The 24,316-nt window shown below is 35.5% G+C and overlaps 1 protein-coding gene and 1 pseudogene across 2 annotated transcripts; both read left to right on the forward strand.

Annotated features, from left to right (window-relative positions):
- The first annotated feature begins 1,566 nt into the window (after nucleotides 1–1,566).
- On the forward strand, nucleotides 1,567–11,643 carry LOC146131784 (surfeit locus protein 4-like). 2 transcript variants are annotated; one of them, XM_083397906.1, is made up of 7 exons: nucleotides 1,567–1,745; nucleotides 2,248–2,369; nucleotides 3,165–3,261; nucleotides 3,694–3,782; nucleotides 4,479–4,665; nucleotides 8,765–8,938; nucleotides 10,536–11,643. In XM_083397906.1, exons 1-7 carry the CDS (start codon nucleotides 1,695–1,697, stop codon nucleotides 10,620–10,622), a joined length of 807 nt encoding a protein of 268 aa, XP_083254032.1. In that variant the 5' UTR covers nucleotides 1,567–1,694; the 3' UTR covers nucleotides 10,623–11,643. The 2 variants fall into 2 exon arrangements, with proteins under 2 accessions (XP_083254032.1, XP_083254031.1); XM_083397905.1 differs by lacking the exons at nucleotides 8,765–8,938; nucleotides 10,536–11,643 and adding an exon at nucleotides 6,445–7,640.
- A 706-nt stretch (nucleotides 11,644–12,349) lies between these two features.
- On the forward strand, nucleotides 12,350–18,691 carry LOC146131785 (solute carrier family 2, facilitated glucose transporter member 8-like; annotated as a pseudogene).
- Nucleotides 18,692–24,316: the final 5,625 nt, after the last annotated feature.

Here is a 24,316-nt window from a genome sequence, read left to right on the forward strand (position 1 = left end):
GCGCCCTGGATTCACCACCGACTTAAACTAGTGATTTTCGAAATGTGTGTCACTGAACAGTTTTAGAACCACTGGTTTAGAAGGTTGGCGGCGAAATAACTTGCTACGTTGCGAAACTCTTCAGTACCGCTAATTCATTTCGAAAGTAAGAAGTGAGGTTAGCTTCAGTGTAAAATCGTGTTTTAGTTGTATTTAGTGAAACCAAATTATAAAAAAGTTGAATTCCTTGGAATTTAATTGTCTACGTCGTTTACGATAACAAGCAGCATTTTTTCCAAGAATTCGGACAAAAACGTATGTAATCATGCAGGTATAAATTCAAAAAAATATTATATTATTCAAATCACTCACACACTCAGTTAAATATTTTAAACTCGCCATTCTCTACAAAAAAGTTTTTATTTTGGACGACATTTTTGTTCACGATCGGTATTTCGTCTAGCGCCACTTAGTGCAACAAAATACGTGGCGAAGAGTTGCATTGTGGGAAAGATGTTAAACTTGTTTCGGGATTTCCCGAGAGTTTGTTGTTAACCGGTAAAAGGTGTTTTAAACATAATAAAAGTAAACGTGGCTTGTTGCATGGCTTTTTAACGGTTGAAGGTTAATTAAAAAGTGCGTAGTTAGTAAAATACTAATTAGAAATATGCAATTTGTAACTTATTTTTGGGATAAAACTGCAACTTTATTTTACCAAATAAGGCTTTGATTGGAGTTTTCGGAAATGCATTTTTCTTTCGCATTTCTTTCGTTAAAATATATTATCATTTAAATTAATCCATTTCCATAATTTTGTCTTTAAATTCCCAGGCTAAGAATGTTACCTTAAATTTAGTTAACTCTATTATAGTACAAATTGTTATACATTTTGCAAAAAATGGCACAACACTTTTACAAGAACTAAAATAGATTTTTATCATATAAGGTTTCTTGTCAGTAACAATGCAGAGGTTAAAAATACAAAACAACCCAAAAATGAATTTGCCTTACAAATATGGGCACTCTTTCACTATTGTACGTGAAAAGTTATGCAAAAAAAAAATAATAATAATACCGCATACCACAACGCATATTGTTTGGGTTAGGGTGCGGGTTAGCGTTTGGGTGAGGGTGGGTCAAGTAATATTATGTTTGTTATTAATAATAACTTGACCCACCCTCAACCAAACGCTAACCCAAACAATAAGTGTTGTGGTAAGCGTCATTTGAAGAATTTTTTTTTTTAATAATTTTTCGTACAATAGTGAAAGAGCGCCCAAATATGTTACCTGAATAATAACTTATTTATTTGCCAGTCTGAAAAGTATGTCCAATCTTGATGAAATTTTGAGGGTGTACGCCTGATAAAATGGGGCTGATCAGGTGCACCCCAGGTTGTGATGTACTTGCTTAGCCACAAAAAGTTGCTCAAATGCCTAAAAGTTTGGTTATTCTGAAATTTTTTTAAATTCTGGAAAAATTATGTTTAAATTTTATGCTTGCGAGGGTTTGTTGGCTCTGTTGCCATTCTTTCCACATTGGTTTACTTTGATATTTTTCATAAATTTTGTTTTTTTTTCTAGACAACATTTTGTTTTCGGTATAATTTTGCCTGCACTATTTTCCTGTGGAGCTGTTTAGTGAATGGTTGGAACGACAATAAATGGTTAAACCATACTTTTCATAGAAACCATTGTTGTTTTCTGACGTGAATAATGGCCTCGCAGGCTTCGTTTATGAGCAAAGCTGAAGATGCAGCAGATAATGTAAGTTTTATCATAAATTTAAACTACAAAAAGGAGCAATATAGGATATTCAGGGTTGTCATAAAGACTTTGATTGTGTTCAAATTAAATTATGTATTAAAAAGGCTTTGAAACTACCTATGTTTCCCCAAAATTCTGTAAGTATTCTCTATCTTGATTTTAGGTTATTTGTTTTAAGTTCCTCGTAAATATTTTTTTAAACAAATTTGTTATTCTGTTGACCATAGCATTTTCTACACAAAACTGTAGAACATGCAATTATGTTTTAAAGTCTGTATTTCCCATATAGTTTATAGCAGGTGTTCTTAAACTGGGATCTGTTAAAATCTTGATGTATAATTAAAAATATAAGTTTCTTAAGTTCACTTGTTGTATGACATCATTTATTATGTCAGCTCTAAAGCTTCATTTTTAGACTGGTCCTTTCAAACAGAAATATAATGTTAGGTCTGCATTAAAATAGTATAGAACCCCTGGTACCAATATGTTGTGTTACTTGTAGGTGCTGAGACACACCAAATACATCCTGCCACATTTGGGAAGATTTTGTCTTGTGTCAACTTTTATCGAAGATGGAATCCGAATGTGGATGCAGTGGGGCGAACAGCGCGACTATATTGCAAGGTACCTTGTAGTACGTTTGTACTGAAGGCTTGTAAATTGCACATTTGTGTTCTATTTTTGAAGTAATGTGATGTGATGGGCATTATGGGATTTTATAAGAATACAAAGATTTAAAAAAGGGCATTTGTGGAAAATGAGATATGAAAACTAGTGTTGAATTGAACATCGACGAACAGTGCAAATTGCTTTAGACGTAAAAATAAACATTGTTATTTAATTTTTCAATAAAATGTTTAGAATTATGACAATACTAGACCAGGTCTCACTAACTTTTTACAAGTTGAGGACTAGTTAATGGGTATAAAGTCATACAAAAGGCGCCCTTCAATACACGCTTTTGAAATACTAAATTGCTCAGTTAGCCTTTAGTTATATAAATTCTTATTATTGATTAAAGATGTGGAGGCACATCACATTTTGAGAAAAATATATTTAATTTAAAAATTTAACTTAATTTTGTATAATTTTTTATTGGGTATATGCTTATATCGCTTATGTATATTCCAATTGAAATATTTAAATATAAGTTGTAAAATGTAATAAATTTTATGAAAGAACAAAATTTAATTGAAAAAATGCATTTGGTGCATGCTAAAATTTATTTAGACTCACATCCAGATTGTTAATTTTACTTGTTAAGTCAAGTCTGAAAATTTTTTTTCTAACCTTGGTAATTGTAAATAAAAGTAATTTTCAAGTTTCCAAATATAACAAGTTTACAAACTCCTTATTTAAATTGCATAGTTGGTCAGCTGATTAACTTTCAATTCCTAATGCCGACTTCTTTGTTTTTAGCACCTGGAGTTGTGGATCCTTTATCGCTTCTATGTTCGTTTTAATTAATATGTTCGGGCAAGTTGGAGCGTGTGGAGGCGTCTTACTTAGGAAACAGGTGAGCTATCTTGATCATGGTTGTTCTTTACAGAATTGTGCTACCTATGCAATTTGTGTGAGCCTTTTTTCAATTAAAAATAACAATGTTTTTAAACGCTTTCTGATGAAAATTTGGGGTTGAATAAAACTAAATGTTAGTTATTAGGTGTTTATGACCTTATTTTGCAGTCAGTGTGTTAGTCGTAGCTTGTTATATGCCAAAGTTTTTAATAAAAATCATTAAAATGTATTTTGTGAACCTTTTTTAGTGTCTTCTACTTTAATTGCATGGTTTACTTTTTTATTCATGACTGAGAAAAATCTCTATTACTAGAGTAGCAATTTTATGTATATTGCTGCTTCAAAATTACAAAAGTTAAGTAAAACTGTTTGCTGTAAGTATTGCTGCTATATCTTTTTGCTTATTGGAGAAATTTATGGTGTTTTTCAGGTCCCTATTATGTGTGGCACCCTGTTCTTCATCATAGGATTGCAAACCATTGCTTACAGTATTCTGTGGGACATCAAATTCCTAGCTAGGTATGTAACATCTTACAAATTATACTGCATATTTTCATTGTTGTTATTTTATTATACTTATGTAAACCATTTTATTTTACCAATTAATGGTTTGTTTAAATTAGTAACAACATGTGAAAAGCTTGGAGCGCTTTATTGCTGCATTTCATGTTAACTTACTGGCACATTACGTTTAATTAAAACAACAAGGACATGTTAAAAGTTTGATTAGGTCAGTGTCAAATAGATTAGTGGCTGTCAAACGTGTTTTATTGAACTTTTAACTGAGTGCTTCCTAAACTTTAGTCTGCAAGGCAATTTATAGAATATTTACAATCAATTTAATTTAATTTTCTTTAAAAAGTCTTATACGAATAGAAACCGCACACATTCCTATGCTAATTTTAATAGTTTTGGCTATTCTTAGTATACTGTAAAAATTGACTACAAGCTGTTTCATCCCAGGATTATTAATTCAAATTATTTGTTCTGACTGAGGTGCTAAAAGTGCTGATAAACAAAGTATATATCATTTTTGGTAAAATCCAAACTAGATTAGAACTAGAATTGAAACACTACAGCAATTCACAAATTGGATTACAATTAGTCACACTTTGCTTTAATTCATTGGATTAGAGATCATTAGACAATCCAAGTTTGCCTACATACATAATAAACTTTACATTTGTAAAACTGTCATGTGTTTTAACTCTGCAGAAATCTTGCACTGGTCGGAGCTGTGATGCTTCTCCTGGCAGAAAGCAAGTCTGAAGCACGATCGTTGTTCGCTGGAGTTCCACAGCTGGACAAAAACACACCAAAGTCCTACATGCAACTCAGTGGACGTGTCCTGCTTGTTCTTATGTTCATGACACTTCTACACTTCACTGTTAACCCTATTGACGTAAGTCTTGATAGAATTGTATAAAGGATATATGGCTTCTTACGAATTAAAAGTTTTTATTGTTACTGCGCTTTAAATCTTTTACCATTACTAGTTAAAAGTAGAAATATTAAAATCCTTAAAATCATGTGGTACTTTAAAGACAAATTGTATTAAAATCTACAAAAAATGCGTTTAAATCTACAATTGTACTAAAAGACAAAACAACCATGATTTTACATCAGGTTAAAATAGAAATTCTATAAAAAAAGTAAAAAAAAGTTGAAAATAAAGTATGAGCCTTTTATCAGTTATGTGGGCACATGTTGAACACTATGAGCAATGCTGAGCATGTATCTATTAAATCGAATTAGGTTCTAAAAATGGAAATGTGTCTTATAGTTTATTAGCAGCAAAGCCCTTGTTTTCATTATTAAAAAAAGCTATGTTTTTTTAAAGTAATTTTGAGTTTTGTTAAAAGTAAAAAAATTGTGTAATATGCCTTTATAAAAAAATGTGTAATATGGCTTATGCTTTGCATTTTAGTATTAACACAATTTGTTTTATGAATGTTATGCTTTTTGTTTTTTCTTTTACAATTTAAATGAGGATACTTTTTATCTAGTAGAATTTTTACATTTTTAATGGATATTAAGGATGTATAATGTTATAATGTACATAATTATATTGTGACAATTGTTACAATTTTCATCCTGTTGTATGATTGCCAAAGTTGGGTTGAGATCGTTTATTTCAACCCTTTTCTATCCGACTATTATGATATACTACATAGGCCTAGAACTATTTCTGCGTTAAATTTTTTGTAGTTTCGGTGATGGTTTTTGAGACTTTTAGGAGCAGCGTTATTTTGACCCCTTTAGTTGCAAGAGCAGCACTTGTAGTAATGGTGGTGGTACTGTGTAGCAAGTAGAACTAGCAGATGTAGATCCAACTGTTGATAAAGGCTTTTAATTCATGGTGGTAGAGGGATTTAATTGACAGGTGAGTTATATTGTGCTATGGTGATATTTGTCGTTTTTTTCTGGTGTTGCTTTTAACTAGAGGGGTCAAAATGCCTAACAATCAAAAACTGCATAATTTGTCTATCCTATGAAAAAAATGCTGATTTAAAAACAATCTTTAAAAGTTTTTTGCAGAATAAATTGGTGTAATTGAAATTTTGAACAAATACTGTAATTATGTGGTGTTACTGTTCACTTATTTTTCAATCTTAATGCTTATTTTTTTGACATACTTGATAATTTATGCCATGGTGCTTTTTTCAAATTTTAATCAAATGGTAGATTTAAAATGGCTGAAAAGGTCGAGTAAATCAAAACCCATTTTTGATATTCAGTAATCCTTTTGGAAATTTTAAAACACTGATGAAGGATTTTAATTGGATCACTTTTTGAGTTTTACCCGCAATTTCTAATAAAAAAATACCCTTGTAAACATTATAAAGCCTTACTGGTCAATTGCACTGAAGCACTAATTTGTTTTATCCACAATATATTTTTAATGAAAATTTGTGTTCAAAATTGAAGACAATTTTTTAATTTCTATCAATATTTAAGTCCGCAAGAATAAATACCCTTACAAGCCTGTTTGTATTTGTGCACAATGTTTTAATTTTTGTGAAAATTTGTAGCACACAAGTTGAATCAATCCTATTTATTCCTTTTTTAAATAACCTATTTCCCTGTCCCACTAAAGCACCACTTTTTCATATTTGCGCACAATGTTTAATTTCCTGTAAAAATTTGTAGCACACAAGTTTATTATAATTTTTCTTTTCAGATAATCCAAAACATTGTCGGTTCAGCGCTGATGATTCTGGTTTGTATCGGACACAAGACCAAGCTCAGCGCCATGGTTTTGGTTCTCTGGTTGTTCACGGTCAATATGTACCAGAACCAGTTCTGGCGATATGCAACCACCAGAGCAATGCATGACTTCCTGAAGTACGACTTCTTCCAAACCCTGTCAGTGATCGGGGGCCTTATGATGGTGGTTTCCCTGGGACCTGGTGGGGTCAGCTTTGACGAACGAAAGAAACTTTATTGATGAACACCACGGTTAAAAAATAGCTAGGACCAAAAAAAAAATTTTTACTTTTTCTCTAAAGTTTCTATGAGTGTTTCAATTGTAAATTATTTTATAAAGTACCAAAAATTTTGTCTGTTTTTTGTTTCGCTCTAACTTTTTGCCAACATGTGGTTTTTCGGCGCCTCAAAAAATGACGTAACAATGTCCACTGTCAGGTAACAATTAAAAACAATGGAAGCAACGGAATTGTTTACATTTGAAGCATGTTTTGTTTTTTCATTCGCACCCGCTTTGTTCAGATCTTTTAAAAGTTAACTAACATTTCTTATTTATTTCACGTTCAATTTATTCTGTTTCCACCTATTAGTTGTAAAAGTAACAAGTTTGGGCGAAAGATTTATATCAAAACGACAGCCTCGCAATTTTGCTCTTGTTGTTTACATCATTTAGAAACTGGCCACATTTATTCCAATTCTCTACAGCTTTCAAGTAAAGCTTTCGTATTGTGTAACAAATATGGGAAAAGATTGACTTACAATGAAAGTTCACCACAATTTCACCCGTTTTTCTGTTATTTTTTCACCACCTAAAAATTCACCACTTCGTATGGTGAACAAATATGGGGAAAATATTGATGACAACGAAATTTCACCAGAATTTTACCCGTTTTTTTATTTTTTTTTCACCCCTTAGAAATGTACCACTTTGTATGGTGTAACAAATATGGAAAAAAATATGGATATCAAAATGAAAGTTTCACCCGTTTTCCTTATGTTTTCGTCACTATTAACTGGTTGTGTGCAATGTTGTGCCCCCGATCATCAGTGCCATCCTGTAGTGAGTAGAAGTTGATGGTGGTCGCTTTTAGTGTGCTGGAAAGTTTAGAACTTGAAAATGGTCGCCTTACTTACTCGACAAAATACAATCATCAAAATATTTAACAACGTCTCTTTCTTTTAGTTCTTGTATTCAGTTTGTGTATGCGACTAGAATCCCTTGCAACATGAAAAGTGTATACTATATCACAATATGTGTGAAAATGCCAGAGTCTATTTTAAAAAAGCTCCTGCTTGGTCACAGTTCGAACTCGCGCCGTTATCCCGACAAAGTTAGAAACCAGTGTTGAATCTAGACTCGCGTCTTTTGGATCAGAAATATTAAACGTTGCCTTGAAATGTTTGTTTTTCAGAAAAATGGCCATGTAATGCTTTCAAGGTTTAAAAATGAACACCTCTGACGAAAACGGCTAAATTTTCACGTTCGCATTTTTGGTCCGCTTATGAATATAAATTCTAAAACTTATCATTTTTCTAATTTTGTTGAAAGCGTACGCTTTCTTATACATCGCTCTTTGCGACTAATCTTGAGTTATTATTTTAAATTCGAAATACTACAAGTAACAACTTAGTAATTTGTACAATTTATGCTCATTTTGTTGTTCAATTTTTATTTGCTTTGTGAAATATTTATGTTTCTACCTATTTTTTGATTTTTCACTTGACTTGGTTAAGCATTGAATATAGCTTGGAAACTGTTGAATTGTGGTAAAAATACTCGACTTGTAGGACTACCTCATTTTTTTTGTAAATGACTTATTTAAAACCATGTTTCCAACATGTTTTGAACATGATCTTAATGGCGTTTTATGCCAATCCTAAAAGCGTTGGCTGTTAAATTGGTCTGGGATTTTAAAATAACTGAAAGTGTAGCCTATTTGCAAAGCCATCTTTCAAGGTTGCGTTGGATTTGACGGGGATAGCTTGCATTTCATCCCAATCCCCTGAGTAAGGGTCGGATTGCTAAAGTGTGGTAACCGGTAAATTACTCGGCCTGGGATTTCTAATTTGTTAAAAGCAACTCGACTTAGTTTTTTTGTGCCATTTTTGTTTCCAATGCCTTCTCCTACAAGTTGCTATGGACTTGTTGGGGATAGCTTGCATTTTATGCCAATACCCTAACAAAGTCTTGCATCGCTAAAAACATTGGCAGTTACTTGGTCTGGAATTTTTTTAACAACTTGAACTGCATTTCAGTCACTTTGCGATTTTTGTTTCAAACGCTTTTCCTGCAGGTTGCGATGGACTTGATGGGGATTGCTTGCATCTTATGCGTCGCAGTTGGATTCCACGCTCGACTTTGCGCCACTTTCCTAGTTGTCGGACTCCTCATCATGAACTTCGCCATCAACAACTTCTGGTCTTACTCCAACATCATGAACGACTTCCTCAAATACGACTTCTTTCAGGTATTTGGGTGAAATAAATGTGCTCGACTTTAACCTTAATTTTACCAAATGAAGCATCGTTAGACGTAAGAAAGCCCATCCAGAAGTTTTGAATACATTTTCCAACATCAGATGTTAACGAAATGCTTCCTACTTCTGTATTGGTTTTGATATTCATTCTACGTCTAACTCCAACCTCCAGTCATTACCTTAAGTTTTTTTTAAAACGTTTACAAAATGCTACCTACTTTTCTAAGGGCTTTTTTATTTTATTTCTAACTACAAACTCCAGTTAATGTGCTCCAAAACATTTTTACTTTTTTAGAAAAACTAATTTAATATTGCGCCACGCAAGGTATGACTCCCATAACAGCAATGTTAAACAATTTTCTTTAAAAAGCCCTTGATTGAGTTGCCAGCCTTACCTGTACCCCTAACTTATAGAAATACAACCTTTTACTCATCTTATTTTATAAATTAGTTTCGATGACCACCGACGCAGTTTAAATGATGTAAAAAAGTGCCCACTAAGCTTGGCTATTTACAACAATTTTGAAAGCATTTACGGCTTAATATGGAAAAGCGTTTTAAAATCCACTAAACCCCTATTATTCAACTCATGTCTATCCTGTAATCTAACCCTACTGACCAACAATAGCTTAGGGAAGGCATACTGAACCAGTGAGCCTTCCAAGAACTTCAATTACTTCCGAACAATTGAAACGCTGTTCAATACGACAGCCTAATCAAACTTCCACAACGGATCTTCCCTTGCGACACTTTTTACCAAGAAAAAAACTGTCCATGTTCCAAACGGTGGCACGAAACACAACATAGGCTGTTAGAAAAAATGTAACTCCTCGATAAAGTTTTTGCTGGTCCTGTATTTATATTTGTCGTATACCAACGACACACTGAAGTCCAACTGCCTCTCAATAGCACCAGTTCTGTTTCAAAACAAGGGTTATTGCCGGGATAATGTCTATTTGTATAACTTGATAATAATACCCTTACCAAGATTTACATTTTTCGAATGATTAATAGTTATTTTTGTCAGATAATATTGACATGAAGCCCCCTTAATTTTAAAAGCTTCAAAATCATGTCTAACAATATGAGATATATGTGAGCTTTTTGTAAGCTTTAAGCTTTAAGTGAACAAAGAAGAAGTAATATTAAAGTTCGAATTTAACACACATAGATCATGAATCCGGTTTGCTCTAGCAATTTTCGTAAATTAAAAAAAAAAAACTTGTTTCGAACTAATATCAATGAATCTAAACATAAAACTACTACATTCGGCGACCCAACCGTAATACACAGCCACACAACTTTCGGTCACGAACCATTTGTTGAAAAACCTTGCTTTTTAGGGCCCATTTGTAATTAGGACCAATAATAATTAAAAATATGCAGCCAACAACGGCGCGATGCATAGTTATTTACCTTAATTTAAGCTTACAAAGCTCAGTAAAAAGAGCTGGGTCGCCAAAGCGTCGCTGTCATACCTACGCTTAGTATTCTGTGCGCCGCGGGAGAAGATTTAGAAACACTGTTTTAAATGAATTTTCATAATTCTGCTTCATCTGCTTGAATTTTACCAAGTTATTTTCTGCAGGTGATGTCTGTTATCGGAGGATTGCTTATGATGATTGAGAAGGGACCCGGAGACATCAGCTACGACCAATACAAGAAAAGCATGTAGAGGGTTCATCCATCACTTACTAATGCGAAAAACTCCAAAGCCAAGCGCTAATCACAATGTGCTCATCCAAAACTGCTTACTGCCTTAATTTGACATTTTCGTTGTTAAAACGCGTCCAGTGCCGTTTACACATTCTGGCCATATAAAGAAGTGCTTATTTATTGTCTAGGCTACATTTGTTGTTTCAACTCTTCTGTTTCGCGTTCTAAACCAACGAATATTTGCAGTATTAAATCACTCAGTGGTGTAACCGCCTGCTCTGTTTTACGGCATTCTAGGGAAATTTACCATTACCTGTTACCTGTTAACGGCTTAAGTCTGTTATTGTAGGACATAAACATTTATTATTAGGGTTTAGACTCGATACTGTAACAACTAACATTTTTGTCACCAAAGAATAACAAATATTTCGCTTTATAAGCCATTGATTGATTGTGTTTATTGATGACAGTAAATTCCAGCTTAATGTCTGTTCATTATTTCGTAAGATGTGGCTGGCTGTTATTTTTTACTGCTCATTATACTGCCCTAAAATTATATAAAAGCTGAACAACTTAAAAAAATAAGACTGCTTTAATTAAACATAAAATAAATAGACCAAAAAAGCAGCTTTAATAATATAAAGTGTCACATCTGGATGTGGTAAACATATGGATATCCTTATAAGTTAATCATATGTGGTAATTTGTTTTCACCAGCTTGATCCTATTAATGGGGTTCATCTTAATGGCAAGCGGTTCCGCCCTTAGAAATACGAAATAGTCCTGAATCTTATTCTGAATTTTTCTTTGAATAACACAATCTGCCTGAATCCGAAAGATGAAAAACAATCGTTTCTGGTTACACATTAATGATAGAGATTTAAAAAAAAATATTCTGGTTGCACTAATAAAAACACCATCAGTATCTAAAAACAGAACACAATATAAATCCAGATGTACGTTGATACAAATCAGCAACTGCGCAACGCACCGCTTGCCTAGAACAGTTGGTTTGCGTGTTTGTTAACGTACATTGATTTATATTGTGTTATGTTTTTAGCTACTAATGATGCGTTTAAGAGTGAAATATATTTTTCATGTCATATCCAAACAAACTGATTTTTGCTTTAATAAGTTCTGTATTTTTTAATCTTGGTCATTAAACTGGTCTTATTTATTACATGTGGAAGGAGCTATAACGGTATATTCCCAAAATTTGATTGTGTAATATCTACATACATTTTCTTCAAAGAATATTAACACTAACTTTTAGTTTATAATTGAATACAAGCGCAAAAAAATACCTTAAAAGGACAACAAATTACCAGACAGCAAACCAATTTGTACAATATAAAAACCCAAATTTACCTCAGATGAGTTTTGATTACAAGAAAATAGAACAACACAATACCAAATTGGACTATTTAATTAAGCTCAGCTATTGTTAACTAAAAACTAATAAGGATAACACAGTAAAAATAAGGGTTGTAGCGAAGTTAGTGAAATCAGTAAGTCAACAAGGCTATATTTGCCATCAGTACATTAAATATTAGCCATGAGACAAAATATTAACCTGTGTCAGCTCCTGGCATCAATGTTCTGTTGGACAACTGGAAACAGCCACAAGTAGGCAATTCAGATTAGTGTGTTAAGATAGGCGAAATGCAAATTAGTATACATTTGTTAACAGTTTCTACTAATGTGTTCCATGTTCCTTTAAATTAAATCATGTAGCTTCTAAAGAAAATGGAAAAAATTGACAAAGATGTTGAAGAAGATAAAGCAACCTTTGTAACTCTGGTCACCCTCAGAAGGTTTTGTTGATATTTTTTAACAGTTTTTAAATTTAAAAGGTTTTATTGGTATTTTTTAGTGGGGTTGTAAAATCAGTTGTAGAACATCATTGTTTAAGAAATTGTATCCCAGACAGTAATGTATATTTTAATGTAGCCTATAATTTAATTAAATGTTATAATTTGCTTCTATAATGTGCAAAAATAGAATGATTTAATCAGAATAAGCTTTTTACTCGAAAGTTTTATTGGTGCCATTTTAATGCAAGTGAAAAAAAGCAACACATGTTATTATAGTCCAGTCATTTATGTAGTTTTTAGTACACCAAATAATTAAATATTTTGAATTGGTTTAGCATTGCCTTAAATTATTTTATTTGTTGTTGATAAAAGTGTATAATGGTATGATTCTAAAATGTCATATTTTGTCCTGAACTGCCGTGGTATTAAATAGGCATAATTTTGTCAAATTAAAAAAATAATATAACTGTTTTAGATTTTTAATATTTTTAAATTGTTTGTAAATTATAAAACTATTTCACTAAATAAAATTTCTGTCATCTTTGCCTTGTATAAACATATTTATAAGATAACTTTGTGCTCTTCCCTTAATTTAAAAACGAAAATAATAAATAAATATTTTTTTTATTATTTCAGGAAGCTATATTTAATTTTTATTTCAGGAGGCGCAACAATTGCAACTTGTATGTTGCTTCTTTTGTGATGTTGGTCGGAGCAATTAGCACAGGTTCAATGCTTGGGATGTCATCACCACTTATTCCTGGGATTGAGAACGATAATTCTACAAATGCAATCTCGATAAATAAGATCGAAGCATCTTGGATTGGTGTAAGTCAGTATGCTGTCTATATTTGCAAAAAATCTAGATTTGATTGCCCTTTAATTATATAAAGTCTATAAAAAATTGGAAACAATATATGCCAAGGATGATAAAAATATATATTTTCAACGTAATTATAAAAAATGAAAAAGCACAAAATAGCCAGGATAGTCTACTGCTTCATTATAATTTAAGAATTTTAGTTGTTGTTAATGTATGTGCATCAAAGTATGGACTAAGGTATTAATGAACATTTTGTGGCATCAACACAACAATAATTTTATAGGTAAATGATTTTCTTGTGTTTTAGGAATTAAAGTATGTTTTTTATTGCAGTCGTTGCTTACGCTTGGTGGAATTGCAGGAGGAATTTTATCAGGTTTTTTAATTCAATCATTGGGAAGATAACCGACAGCAATTTTAAGTGGTCTGCCTTATATCGCTGGCTTGTCTGTAAGTTATATTGTTTAGGATAGATATTGGCTAAAAATTTAGAAAATCTTTAAAAAACAAATGCATATAATCCTTAAATATTAAAAAAAAACTGTTGGACAAACCTTAGAAAAGTGTAACTACCTTATGTATTTACATATAAAACTTTGTCATAATTTTAGTTTACTTACAATTAAAAAATAACTAAATTTTTTTATTAACTAACAAAGGTCTGTATATTGGCAGTTTTTAGAACAATAAATCAACACTACGTTTTACCAAATTGGTTTTGCAGATGATTTGTTTTGCGACTAATGTTTGGATGATTTATGTTGGGAGGATTTTAACTGGAATTGCAATGTCAGCCACAACTTTGGTTATTCCAGTAAGCTGCTCAACAATTTCTAAAAAAAACACATTAAAGTAACGAACACTTCAAATTTAAGTGTACCAGAATCTTTTATTTCCATACTATAAAATTCAAAATATAGCTTTTACATCTTTAGAGTATGAATATACTTTAAATCTTTACATTTTCTAATTTGTTTTTAAGTGGCAAAAAAATAAAATGTTTTTAAAAAAAAAGTTAATCTTTTATTTCCACCCTAAAAAAATCAAAAGATAGCTTTTACATCTTATTTTTGAAGTATGTCTGTACTGCGAATCTTTGTTTTGACAGGTAAACAAATATTTCTGGAATAAAGGTTTATTTAATTTTTCTTAAACAGCAATTATATAGAGTGTTTTGTCAGTTAACTTTGGTTTATCTTACTGTCATGTTAATCCTCCAATTAGATCACATGTAATTTGTGAGTGTTTTTTATGTGAAACAGACTTACATCAGCGAATGTTCGACTAAACGACTGCGAGGATTACTTTGCACTGGAAATCAACTTGGGATCACCATGGGTGTCTTTATTGTTTTTGCGTTAGGTAAATAATCAGTTTGTTGTTTTTTGACAATTTATGGACAGGCTGGATTAATAAAGAAGCCAAGGGCAATTTTTTTATTTAGAAGGATTTTAAAGAAATGAAAGACGCACACACATATGGGTTTAATAACAACTGTGATCTAGCCCCTCGGAAACCTGTTTTTGACCAACGATTAAGTATTCTATATCATTATAGTACACTGAAAAGCCATCGTAGACTCACTGAAACTGTCAATCAATGATACAAGCAGGGCAGACTAAAAAAACAACTAGCCTGTGGTGAGTTTCGAACTCACGACCTCGGTCATACCGGGACCGTCGCTCTACCAAATGAGCTCCTATTTGCATTATTGATCAACAGATTCATTGAGTTTGCGATGACTATTTCAAAGATGTGAATTTTCCTTTTTTTAAATAAAAGCATCTAATTTTACCGCTGTGGTGGTTATTTTGACGAAATCTAAGCCTAGTGATATTGTAAATGGTTAAAATTTTAAGAGTCACGGTTGAGAAATACTCACCCAAGCTGTGTTGTTGCACAGGAGGGGTGCTTCCGTGGCGTTGGTTGTCGCTCGCCATCGCATTCATCCCACTCAGCTTCTCCATCGCTGTGCTCTTCATCCCCGAGACTCCTCGATTCCTCCTCCTTAAGAACAAGATGCCGGCGGCAAGGCGATCCCTGCAGAAGCTCAGAGGAAAGAATGTGAGTTAAAAGGCAGATAACTTTTCACTCGACCTGCTTCCTGTTATAATTTTAGAGGGAAGAATGAAAGTCGGTGAATTCAGTTTTTAAGAGCGCTAACTGTTTACTCAACCTGTTTTCTGCAACATAACTGTGCTTTTTTATTCCTTACATTCCTACAACATTCCCACCATAATTCTATCTATCATTCTCCGATTGTCATCCTTTACTGCCCTATAGTTCTTTGCAACATCCTAGCCCTTTTTTCTCACATCCATTATTTCTCGATTATTCCTCTTATAATAATCCTATATTCCTTGGTTGTCATACTTTTATTTCTTAAGTATTGTCCCAAAATTCCACCCCAAGTTCCTTCTATTATTCCTCCATTGTAATCCCATTGTTTCTCCATTATACCCCATTGTAATCCCATTGTTCCTATCAGTTCGACTCTTTGCTTTTTTATTGCTTGCAGCATTTCAACCAAAATTCGATTGATTTATACTTCTATTCCCCTATAGTTCTTTCCAATATCCCTGACTTCATATTGTCCCTCCTAGTTCGACATCTCAAAGGAGCTTGAGGAGTTGCAGGACTCGATCAAATCCAGCTCCGAGTCTTCCTCCTGGAGAGAGATCCTCATCACTCGATCTCTGCGCGTCCCGCTCCTTATCGCCATGGCAACCATGCTCTTCACTCAACTCAGTGGAGTGAATGGAGTGACGTTTTACCTCAAGAATATTTTCCAGGTGGAGTTGTGATAAAGGACAGTATTTTAATTTTTAATTGATAAAAGTTATTTCGACGCTGGTCTAGAATCCTACCACGTTTTCGTATGGAGGTTTTTTATTTTATATTGATAAGATTATCTGGGTTAGAGTGCGAGTTAGCGTTTGGGTTCGGGTGGGTCAAGAATTATTGTTATATTTTTCTCCCATATTTATTTCTTTATTGCATTTTTTTAATTTTGACAAATTGTTTCGTTGCTGTAAAAAAGTGTTAGTATTATAGACCAGCGCCGTTATTTCAACAAATAGCAGTTTAAACCTGGAGTGTGTAATCGAATAAAAACAACCCGAGTCCAGCTCTAACAAAAAAAAGAAGAAAACAAAATTACGAAACTGTCGGTAATGTCTTGTTTTCACTTCCTCCACAGGACGAGCATTTTGTGAACGTTTTGAATAAATCTTAAGATAACAGCTGGAGGTTAAAGTTGGACGTAGAATCAATTTTAAAGCCACTACAGAAGTAGGAAGCATTTCGAATGTTTTTTTATCGCTTTGTTCCTCACTTCCTCACTTCCTCCACAGGACGCAGGATTCAAGTCCTCATCGGAGCTTCAACTTGCTCTTCTTCTGGTGGCTGGAATCCAGGTCATCTTCACCTTCGTCTCATGCGCTTTAGTCGACAGATTAGGTGGGTAAATCAACACTAGGTGGCGTAAGTCGCTTTAGAACATTAAGTGTTTAAATTCGATTTATTTTCGTTCATCTTTGCAAACATTGAAAAAAATGAGCATAAAAATAACACAGCTAAAGGATCCTACGGTCATCGAGTCAAGCTGCCCATTAAAAAAGAATTATCAAAAATATGTTTTTTACGTTCTGTAAGTAAAATTTATAATCGATTTGATAAAAAAATTAAGGCAAAAATACTTGGTTTTATCTTTTTTTTACACGCTATAATAATTTTCTTGAAGAAGTTTTATTTATGGAGATTGTAGTTAGACGTAGAATGAATATCAAAGCCCATACAGAAGTAGGTAGCATTTTGAACGTTGAAAATAAGTCTTTCATTTCAACTTTACAAGATTTGTATTTTTATCTGCCATTTTGCGCCCTTTTTTATTAGGACAAAGTAAACAACCTATATTTTTGCCTTTAAAAGAATTAAGTATAGCTTATACTGAATTGACTAATTATAATGTTTTCAGACAGTTTTTGTTTTATTCCTTGTTTTATTTTAGGTCGTAAAGTGCTTCTTTCAGTGAGCGGTCTTTTCATGGCTCTCAGTATGGGAAGCTTCGGAGCTTACTTTCTTCTAATGGAAAACGGACACGAAGGTAATTTAGTGATGTGACGGAATTTACATAGATTTAGTATTTAGTTACCTTCCTATGAGGGTGGCAAGAAAATCTCGAAGAAATACCTTTCAAATCTTCATTTGTATTTTACCTCCTATGCAAGTTAACATGGTTTCTATGTATTTTCTTCATTAAGCGAGTTAACATTTATCCATGTATTTTCCCTCTTTAGGCGAGTTAACTGGATTCGCATGTATTTCACCTCACAAGCGAGTTAACATGACCTCCGTGTATTTTTTAGGCAAGTTATCGTTGCTTCCATGTATTTTTACCCCTTAGGCGAGTTATCGTGACTTGTATGTAGTTTTCATTCACAAGCGAGTTAAATGGATTCGCATGTATTTTTACCCCTTAAGCGAGTTATCGTGACTTGTATGTATTTTTCATTTACAAGCGAGTTAACATACTTAGCATGTACTTTTTCCCCTTAGGCGAGTTATCTTGGCTTGCTCTGTCAAGCGTGATCGTCTACATCTCGACATTCTCGCTTGGTTTCGGGCCAATCCCTTGGATAATAATGTCCGAGCTGATCCCGCTACGAGCAAGGGGAAAGTGCGGGGGTCTCCTCACCGCTTTCAACCTTCTTTGCGCCTTCGTTGTTACGTCACAGTTCTTCGCTTTGCAGGTTTGTGATGTAGACGTGGGCCGCGGTTTTGTGACGTCGACAATCGCGTGTTTGTTAGATTGTTTTAACTTTGCTCACAAGTTTTTTGTTTTGTAAGGCTGGAATCCAGACGTTTCTAAAAGTAAGATATTCAGTTTTTTAAAGTACCTTAATATATATATTTATAACTTAATACGATGTTATAAAAAAAAACAGCGAAAAAAATAAAAAATATATATTTATTTGGAGTAGAATATACCTGTTAAATATATTGAGAAAAGGTATTGATCAAATATGAAATCCAACCTCAATAAATTAATACTTGCTAAATTCCGCAAAAAATTAATGCAGTATTAAACTGTTTGGGGAAAAATCCAAATCTAAATCACTGGGCAAAAAGTCATGTCTACTATCTGTTTTGAACTTTATTCTGAAAGCTGATTTCCAGTCATTACAAACAAGCAGAACAGAGATAAGTCAGCACAAGGCAGGAAAGGACAGCCACGTTAAAGACTTACAGTTGTATTGTGCGCAGCAAGCCATAACAACGCAAGGAATATTCTGGTGCTACGGATGCATTTGCTTGCTCGGAGTTATTTTCACCCTAGTGGTCATCCCGGAGACGAAAGGCCACTCGCTAGAGGAGATAGAAAGGCACTACCAACGAACAGACAGCGTTTATCAACCGATCGGCTCGCCAATTAAAAAGATGTTTTCGTGATATTTTTGGTATATTTTGTAGTGACTAAAGCTGTTTATTTCGTCTTTAAATGTTAAAATGGCAATTGCGTTGCGATGCTACGTTTTTTTAGGACTTTTCACTTCTGTGTGTGTTTTAATTCAAATTACCTCTCTCCATTCACAAAAATACCTCCCCTAGTAATTGTTTTTGTTGTGCAACGTTTTGACCACAAGTCGACTTTTTAAGGGTGAATGATGTCGAACACTCGTTAGAATGCACGCCTAAACGATGGAGAACAAACACGATTCTCAGAGAAGCTATTTTGATTGATTTTGTGTTGTAATGATTTATGTTTCTATTGTTGACTCTGATTTCTATGCTATCTGCTTCTGTGCGTTTCTCCTTTCTTTTCCTTGCCTCTCTCCGTAATTATCATTATACGTCCCGCGTCTTGTTACATTCTTCCCTTCCCTTTATAACTCGTGTAGCTTTACTGTGCTTCGTCAGTCTTTGTCAGTTTCTCTTATTGGGTACTCTTTTATATTCGTTACTAATAACGTTCTTTTTGTTACAGCACTCTATGTTGTAAATTGTTGATTAAAGCTATAGTAAACGAACTTGACGACGTTTATTGTTAGTTACTTCAATTTAATCAACAACATTTTCCATGATGGAAAACCGACAACTTTTGCGGCCTAAAACTTTGACGATCGAGCCCGAAGCTCCTAATGCTGCTCGACACTTCGCGTATTGGCTACGCTCCGTTAACGACTTTATCGACCATCTCGACGAAGGCGATAACACCACTTCCGCTGCAAACAGGAAGCGCTTCATAGTCAACTGTTTATCTCCGGATATATTCTCTTATGTAGAGGATGTTGACTCCTTCGAAGAAATCGTCAGTACATTAAAACAAATGTACGTGAAGAAGAAAAATAACGTATTCGCTCGCTATCTACTTGTAAGTCGTCATCAAGGCCCCGACGAGACACTCGCGGAGTATTTGCGGGAACTTAAACTTTTAGCGAAGGATTGTACTTTTCTTCCAGTATCGGCTCATCAATACAAAGACGATCTTACCAGAGATGCGTTTATAAACGGTCTTTCGGCTCCGTTCATCCGTCAACGTCTCTTGGAAATAGAAGATCTTGATTTAACTAAGGCTTCTCAGCTTGCTGAAAGCCTGTCCAAAGCGCAGCAGCAGTCTGTTTTGATGGGCAAGACAATTCCTTCTATGGCGTCTGTTCCCGCCTTTAAAGAGCTGGAAAGCGACGGGAATGGAAGTTCCGCCGCTGCTTCCGAGTCTATTTCTCTGGCAACGGCTGACAGAAGCTTAAAAGCCAAAGGTAACTTGTGCTATTTCTGCGGTGGTGGACAGCACAGCAGCCGCGCGACCTGTCCTGCCCGTAACGCTACTTGTTACCAATGTGGAAAAAAGGGACACTTTTCACGAGTCTGCCAGAGTCGTTCTTCGTATTCCTCCCGCCGGGTGAATTCACGACCCGCGTCTCCGACCGCCGTTGGTTCTTCCATGATTTCTGGTCATCTTCCGCCCTCGTTTCTGGCCGGTGCTCCTTCCTGTCTGGGTCCTGCGTTAGTCGATGCGACTTTACAATCCACTCCGGTCCAAGTTTTGATCGACTCCGGGGCTTCCGAAAACTTTGTCAACAAAAGGTTAGCCACCAAGCTTCGTCTGAAGACCTTCGGACCCCACTCCTCCGTTTCCATGGCCTCCTCCCGTCTCTCTATCGCTACTTCGGGAAGAACCACCGCTACCATAGCCCTACTAGGTCGATCATACATCCTAACCTTTGGTGTTTTAGATGACCTTTGTGCTGACGTTGTTCTTGGTCAGGACTTTCTGAAGAAACATGTCGAGGTTAGTTTCTTCCTGGGTGGACCGGAAGCACCCCTGAAAATTGGATTCAATGATTTCTCCCACCTTTCTTTGGCCGTCGCTGACTTAAACCCCCCTCGCCTATTTGAGTTTTTGCTTCCAGGTTGTACTCCCATAGCTGCACGCTCTCGTCGATATAGTAAAGAAGACTGGAAGTTTATCAATGATGAGATCCGGCGTCTCTTGGAGTCTGATATTATAGAACCTGCTCGTTCTCCTTGGAGAGCTCCTGTACTAGTGGTCTCTCGTGGTAACAAGAAGAGACTGGTTGTCGACTACTCTCTCACCATAAACCGATTCACCCAGTTGGACGCCTATCCATTGCCGAAAATTGAGGAAATAGTAAACAAGGTCGCTCAAGATAAGTTCTTTAGTTCGCTCGACCTGCGTTCCGCTTATCATCAAGTTCCGTTGTTACCTGGGGAGCGACACTACACGGCTTTTGAGGCTGGCGGAAAACTGTATCAATACAAACGCCTGCCGTTCGGCGTCACTAATGGGGTCGCCGCGTTTCAGCGCGCTATTGACGAGTTTATTGAAGCTAATAAGCTGAAAAAGGTCTATGCCTATCTCGACGACATAACTGTAACGGGTTCGACTTTGGAGGAACATGACAGCAACCTTCGAGCTCTACTTCAAGCTGCTGCTCGGCAGAATCTCACTCTTAATGAAGAGAAGTCAATGATTCGCCGTACTTCTTTAGATTTCCTGGGATACCGGATTAGTCAAAACAAAATACAGCCGGATCCTCAACGTCTACAGCCTCTTCTCGAGCTCTCGCCACCCACGTCACCCAAAGCCTTGAAACGCGTCTTGGGGATGTTCTCCTACTACGCTAAGTGGATCAAGGACTTTTCTCGTCGCGTACAGCCGTTGCTCACTGCAAATCGTTTTCCTCTGAATGAGACGGCCGTCCGTTCCTTCCGTGATTTAAAGACTGAGCTCGAAAGGATAACTCTTGGGGCTATTCGCGACGGCGTTCCCTTCGAGGTGGAAACCGATGCTTCCGACTTCGCTATTGCTGCAGTTTTATCCCAGAACGGGCGCCCTGTAGCTTTTATGTCACGTACTCTTAGCAAGTATGAGCGGAACTATCCTGCTATTGAGAAGGAAGCGACCGCCATTGTCGAAGCAGTCCGCAAGTGGGCTCACTTCCTAAAGGGCCGTAGTTTTACTCTCATCACCGATCAAAAGTCTGTGTCCTATATGTTCGACCGAACCAATCGAGGTAAAATTAAAAACGCCAAGATCACTTCGTGGAGGCTAGAGTTGGGTCAATATTCTTACGATATCCGTCATCGCCCTGGTGTTCAAAACGTGGTCCCCGACGCTCTATCACGGGTATGTGCTTTCACAGGTTCTACGCGAAATCTTGAGGAGTTGCATAAAGCGATGGGACATCCGGGATACGCCCGTATGTATCACTTCATAAAAAGTAAGAACCTACCGTTCACTCCCGAGGAAACCAAAGCCGTCGGGCGGAACTGTCGCTCATGCGCCGAACTAAAACCACGTTTCTACAGACCGGAACCTCGGGATCTGGTAAAAGCAACGAGATCGTGGGAGCGACTGAGCATGGACTTCAAGGGTCCTGTACAGGGACCGAATCCGTACCTTCTAGTGCTAGTTGATGAGTATAGTCGATATCCGTTTGTTTTTCCTTGCAGAGACATGACGTCCCGCTCCGTCATCGAGTGTCTCTCCGTCCTCTTCTGTTTATTTGGTTTTCCCGAATATATTCACAGTGATCGTGGGACCTCTTTTATCAGCAAAGAAACTCGTCAGTTTCTTACTACTCGGGGCATTGCAACGAGTAAATCGACACCCTATCATCCACAAGGTAATGGTCAGTGCGAAAAGACAAACCAAACGGTTTGGAGAACTATTAAACTTCTCCTTCACAGTCGTGGTCTGTCAGGCAACCGCTGGGAGGAAGTGTTGCCAGAGGCTCTTCACGCTATTCGTTCACTTCTCTGTACGGCGACTAATGAAACACCTCATGAAAGATTCCTCCGTTTCCCGAGACGAGCTTTAACCGGAACCGCTATGCCTTCGTGGCTACTTAATCGAGGTGTTGTTCTTTTACGTAGGTTTGTTCGAACCAAGGGAGAGCCCCTGTGTGACCCTGTCACATTGCTCGACGCGAATCCATCCTACGCCCATGTTCGGTTTTCTGATGGGCGCGAAAGTACAGTCTCTACATCCGACCTCGCTCCGTGTCCTGGTTCTCCTGAGTCGCTCCATGACGCTTTTCCCCCTCGCGACGCCGAAACGACGAACGACGCTCGCGACGCCGAAACCTCTCGGACCTCTGAAGGCGAGGCACCGGTTGAAGATGAACCGACCTCTGAACCCGCCCCATCTCCTGGAGACGAAGTACCTCTCCCCGACATCCGACGATCGGGTCGTGAACGTCGGGCTCCTGTCCGCTACGGAGACTGGACTGTCTGAAGGGTCTTTTATCTAGAAGGGATGAATGTAATGATTTATGTTTCTATTGTTGACTCTGATTTCTATGCTATCTGCTTCTGTGCGTTTCTCCTTTCTTTTCCTTGCCTCTCTCCGTAATTATCATTATACGTCCCGCGTCTTGTTACATTCTTCCCTTCCCTTTATAACTCGTGTAGCTTTACTGTGCTTCGTCAGTCTTTGTCAGTTTCTCTTATTGGGTACTCTTTTATATTCGTTACTAATAACGTTCTTTTTGTTACAGCACTCTATGTTGTAAATTGTTGATTAAAGCTATAGTAAACGAACTTGACGACGTTTATTGTTAGTTACTTCATGTGTCTCATAGCAATAGTTTATATTGCCTAGCTTTGCCGTGTTTTAGTATTAAATTGTTTTTTGTGATGTTTTTGCTTCGTTTTACTATTTTAGAAAAATTAAAATTTAAATAAGACTTTGACAGGTTTTAAACAACTGAAACTAAAAACTAAACAATCTGCGGAAATTTGGCGTATTTTAAAAGTTAAACTTTATTTTAGATGCCATATAAATGCTTAAACAAAAAATATATTGTCAACATTTTAGTTATTACGTTTCAAACAATTGAATGCAATTATTGTAAAAACATTTTTCTATTGTTGCTATCTTTAATTAAAATTTGCTACTATTTAAAAACTAGCTTACTGGCCTCCAACTATATTTATGAGCAACCATATTTAATGTTTGGAGACCCACTGATTAAACTTTACTTGTTCGTTCTTCGCCACCGTTCTACCTGCATCTATCTCATAAACTTGTCAGCAAATTTCCAATCTTATCTAGGCTACGTTTTATTCTTTAATGCAAACCTATTTAAAGCTACGAAATATATTCTTACTAACTATCAGTGCATTGCATAATTAACACTACCAAAAACCTGGCAATGATATAATTTTTGCAAACGTTAGACTCAAGTAATTGATTTTTTGTCAAATTATTTTTTTATTGTATCGCAATATTTCACTTTAATTTAACAAAAATATTAGAAAGAAACTTAGTGTTTATCTAAGCCTCAAATGCAACAGGAAATACAGATTAATAGTAGACTTAACTCACTATTTCTTTGTTAGTTTTTATATTAAAGATTATAATTTCCAATAATATAATTTTTTTGGTCTAATATAATAAGTTTTTGATATATGTTGCAAAGCAACGGTTGAATTTCGTCTTTTTAAGGTTTATTGGTAACTAAGGAGATGTTACTCTTTTGCCACATTTATTAAATTTGACGTTATACAAAAATTAATCTTTTCAAATTTTTTTTTAAATTTTGTCAATAG

The sequence above is a fragment of the Ascidiella aspersa genome, chromosome 9, assembly GCF_963924565.1.
Source record: "Ascidiella aspersa chromosome 9, kaAscAspe10.2, whole genome shotgun sequence".
Taxonomy (NCBI): Eukaryota; Metazoa; Chordata; class Ascidiacea; order Phlebobranchia; family Ascidiidae; genus Ascidiella; species Ascidiella aspersa.